General features: G+C 46.5%; 1 protein-coding gene across 1 annotated transcript; it reads left to right on the top strand.

The window, feature by feature from the left end:
* The first annotated feature begins 270 nt into the window (after positions 1 to 270).
* LOC108793596 (gamma-crystallin-3-like) lies at positions 271 to 2,539 on the top strand. Its single transcript, XM_018564586.1, has 3 exons — positions 271 to 285; positions 555 to 797; positions 2,267 to 2,539. Exons 1-3 carry the CDS (start codon positions 277 to 279, stop codon positions 2,537 to 2,539), a joined length of 525 nt encoding a protein of 174 aa, XP_018420088.1. The 5' UTR covers positions 271 to 276.
* Positions 2,540 to 3,044: the final 505 nt, after the last annotated feature.

Here is a 3,044-nt window from a genome sequence, read left to right as displayed (position 1 = left end):
GACTCTAGCCTCATCATGTGACCGAGTGTAGCAGAAAAGGATTGTGTGTGTTGGGCAGTCTAGGTAAACCATATGAGGCAAGCAAAAAAGATACAAACAATAGTCACACAGAAACACTGAACAATCCAACATAGTAAAGGGGGAAAAAAAGCAATTCATTGTGATTATTGAGCAAAACGTCACCACGTGAGCACCTGTGCCGGGTATATAAAGACCGCGTCTACCCAGCCGTATACCAGTTCAGACTAACAGGAGAACACCGATCAGCTGAGCAAAATGGGAAAGGTAAGAAGAATCTGCAAATAATGATAATTACATCAGTTTCCAGATTAAACTAATTAGCAAGTTGCTACAATTTTTGTTTTTGGTTTGATATTTGCATGCCGAATTATACGATGCATAAAATGTACGTATTGAAGCCACTAGAGCAGTTACTATTTTCAGAAGGCAAAATGAGCAACAGCAGCCTCTAGTCAACGTTGTTAAAAAGCTTCCCATGCAAAGTAGATAATCCCTACCCCTCCTGACCTGAATTTTCTTTTTCCATTCCGCAGATCATCTTCTACGAGGACAGGAACTTCCAGGGTCGCTCCTACGAGTGTAGCTCTGAATGTTCCGACCTGACCTCATACTTCAGACGCTGCAACTCCATCCGTGTGGAAAGTGGAAACTGGATCCTGTACGAGCAACCCAACTACAGAGGACACCAGTACTTCCTCCATAGAGGAGAGTATCCCGACTTCCAGCAATGGATGGGCTACAACGACTCCATTAAGTCTTGTCGTCTGAGCCCCCAGGTAATAAGATATGATGAGGTACTGGCTATTTTTACATTGGTTTATGGCCAGTCAGGGTTTTCCAAAAGGCAACGAGCAGTGCTCATGCGTACAGTGCGGTAAACTCTAGTAACCGAGGGCCAACTTTCTCCTTAGGCACAAGTTGGTCCACAAAATATTTAGAGATCGTGGAAGAGATAAAATTGTTGGCAGCTTCCAACACTCTCCTCCTTTTTTTATAGGCTTTCTCTTCTATATTGAATAATAGGATCGTCTCAGCACCCTTGATTCAAATATATCATTATTACAACACGGAGAGAAACACGAACCCTTCAAAATAAATAAACCTACATCCGAGCGCCAAGTTAATAAAAAAAAAAGAGATTGTTCACTTCTCCTGCCTTCTCCAAACTCTTCACCCTTCTGTAGATAACCCTGTTAAAAATATTATCTCTTGTGTCCCTGTAGAAAACCCTAATGAAAAATGGCGGCTCTCTAAAAACGGCTGCTGACTCAACCCTGCCATTGCAGACCTTTTTGTTGATGTTTTAAGACAAAAGGTATCCCCCTAGTAATGTCCATGCAGGAGTTCCAGAAACACTGTCCAGTGCAAGCTTTCCCGAGATGATTGTTGAGGTCAGTGGCATAACAATCACCATAGCGACCCAGGCGGCCGCTATGGGGCCCGAGGCACGGCGGGGCCCGGCCAGGACATCTCCCTGATGCCGTGGGGGCCGCCTGGGTCGCTGTGGCATCTGACTCGGACAGCCAGGCTGCTGGCTGTCACTGGCGGCTGTGAGGAGGAACGCTCCGTTCCTTCTCACAGCAGCTGCTGATTTGGTGACAACCAGCAGCTTCGCAGGAGATGGCTGGGCCCGTCATCGGCAGTGATTGAGGAGGCGGGGCCCGGCGATCGAGGGGCGGGGACCGGCAATCGAGGGGGCGGGGCCCAGTGACGGAGGAGTCGATCGTGGAGGAGAAGGAGGCGGACAGAGGATCAGGGCTGACAGGTAAGAGGGCTTGACCGCCCGCCTGAGACCCTGCAGAGCCTACCATAGAGAGTCTATGGTGGGCTCTGCAGGGTCAGGTGGGCTGTTTGGGTTATCAGGTGGGCGTAACTAGAAATCACAGGGCCCCATACAAAATTTTGCTATGGGGCCCTGTGATTTCTAGTTACGCCCCTGGTTGAGGTCAATGCCCACCGACAGAGACAGCTATGAAAAGCAGCAAAGGGGTAAGAAAGGAACTTGCGGTGATAGAAAGCGGATTCAAGTGAAAGTTAAAGTGGAGGGAGGAATGCCTAGCGCTCCAAAGAGGCTAAATCCTGCCCTGTGATCACATTGTAAAGGGAACTGGAGAGCTTCCTGCAGGGGTAATGACATTTTCATGTGCAGTTGAACCTTTCCTCATTGGTTTTGGTCAGTGTACCAATATAAATGTTGAGGTCAATGTCACATAAATGACCATTTGTCATTGTTTTCTATTTATAGCATCAAGGTTCCTTCAGAATCAGGATCTATGAGAAAGAAGACTTCAGAGGTCAGATGATGGAGTTCAATGAAGATTGTCCTAATGTCTTTGAGAGATTCCGCTACAATGACATCCACTCTTCCCATGTCCATGAAGGCTTCTGGATGTTCTATGAGGAGCCCAACTACAGGGGACGTCAGTATTACCTGAGACCCGGAGAATACAAGAGATACAGCGAGTGGGGAGCCTCAAGCCCCAGAATTGGCTCCTTCAGACGCCTCCGTCATTTCTAATAACGTTATTCAAATAAAAATTATTGCAAAATGAATGTCCCCTACGCTAAACCAGAATAAAAAAATGACTTTTTAACTTTATATGTTTGTGTTTGTTTTCTTTCATTATCTTTTTCTCTCTATTTGGTCAGATATTTTTAGTTATGATTGGACAATAAATCTCACGCCTCTAACACAGAGAGAGGCTGTGACAGCTCTTGCCTCACTATTTTAGGTTACACAAGAAGTGGGGAAGCACGCTGCTGTGTAACCTAACTACCTTTCAAAAGCCGGATGCAGTGCCGCCTGTAATTAACTAATGTCACCTGGGGAGCCCCAAAGAAACTGATGAAGCAGAGATCTGCTTCATCAGCTTCTTCTCTCTGGCTATTGCAGCCATATGACTGACAGGTGAATGCGGAAGTGATGTATTACACATCATTGCCGCATTCACACTACGGAGGGAATTCAGCAAGGAGGAAGATGCTGATCTCCCTCCCATCTTCCTCCTGACACCCTCCTGATC

Source organism: Nanorana parkeri, unplaced genomic scaffold (assembly GCF_000935625.1).
Source record: "Nanorana parkeri isolate BGI_ZX_2015 unplaced genomic scaffold, ASM93562v1 scaffold763, whole genome shotgun sequence".
Classification (NCBI taxonomy): domain Eukaryota; kingdom Metazoa; phylum Chordata; class Amphibia; order Anura; family Dicroglossidae; genus Nanorana; species Nanorana parkeri.
The sequence above is the reverse complement of the archived record's forward strand: the minus strand, read 5'-3'. Positions and strand labels throughout refer to the sequence as shown.

Coding starts and splice junctions, on each gene's coding strand:
- LOC108793596 (XM_018564586.1), top strand. Junction 798..2,266: donor CTTGTCGTCTGAGCCCCCAG/GTAATAAGATAT, acceptor TTCTATTTATAG/CATCAAGGTTCCTTCAGAAT.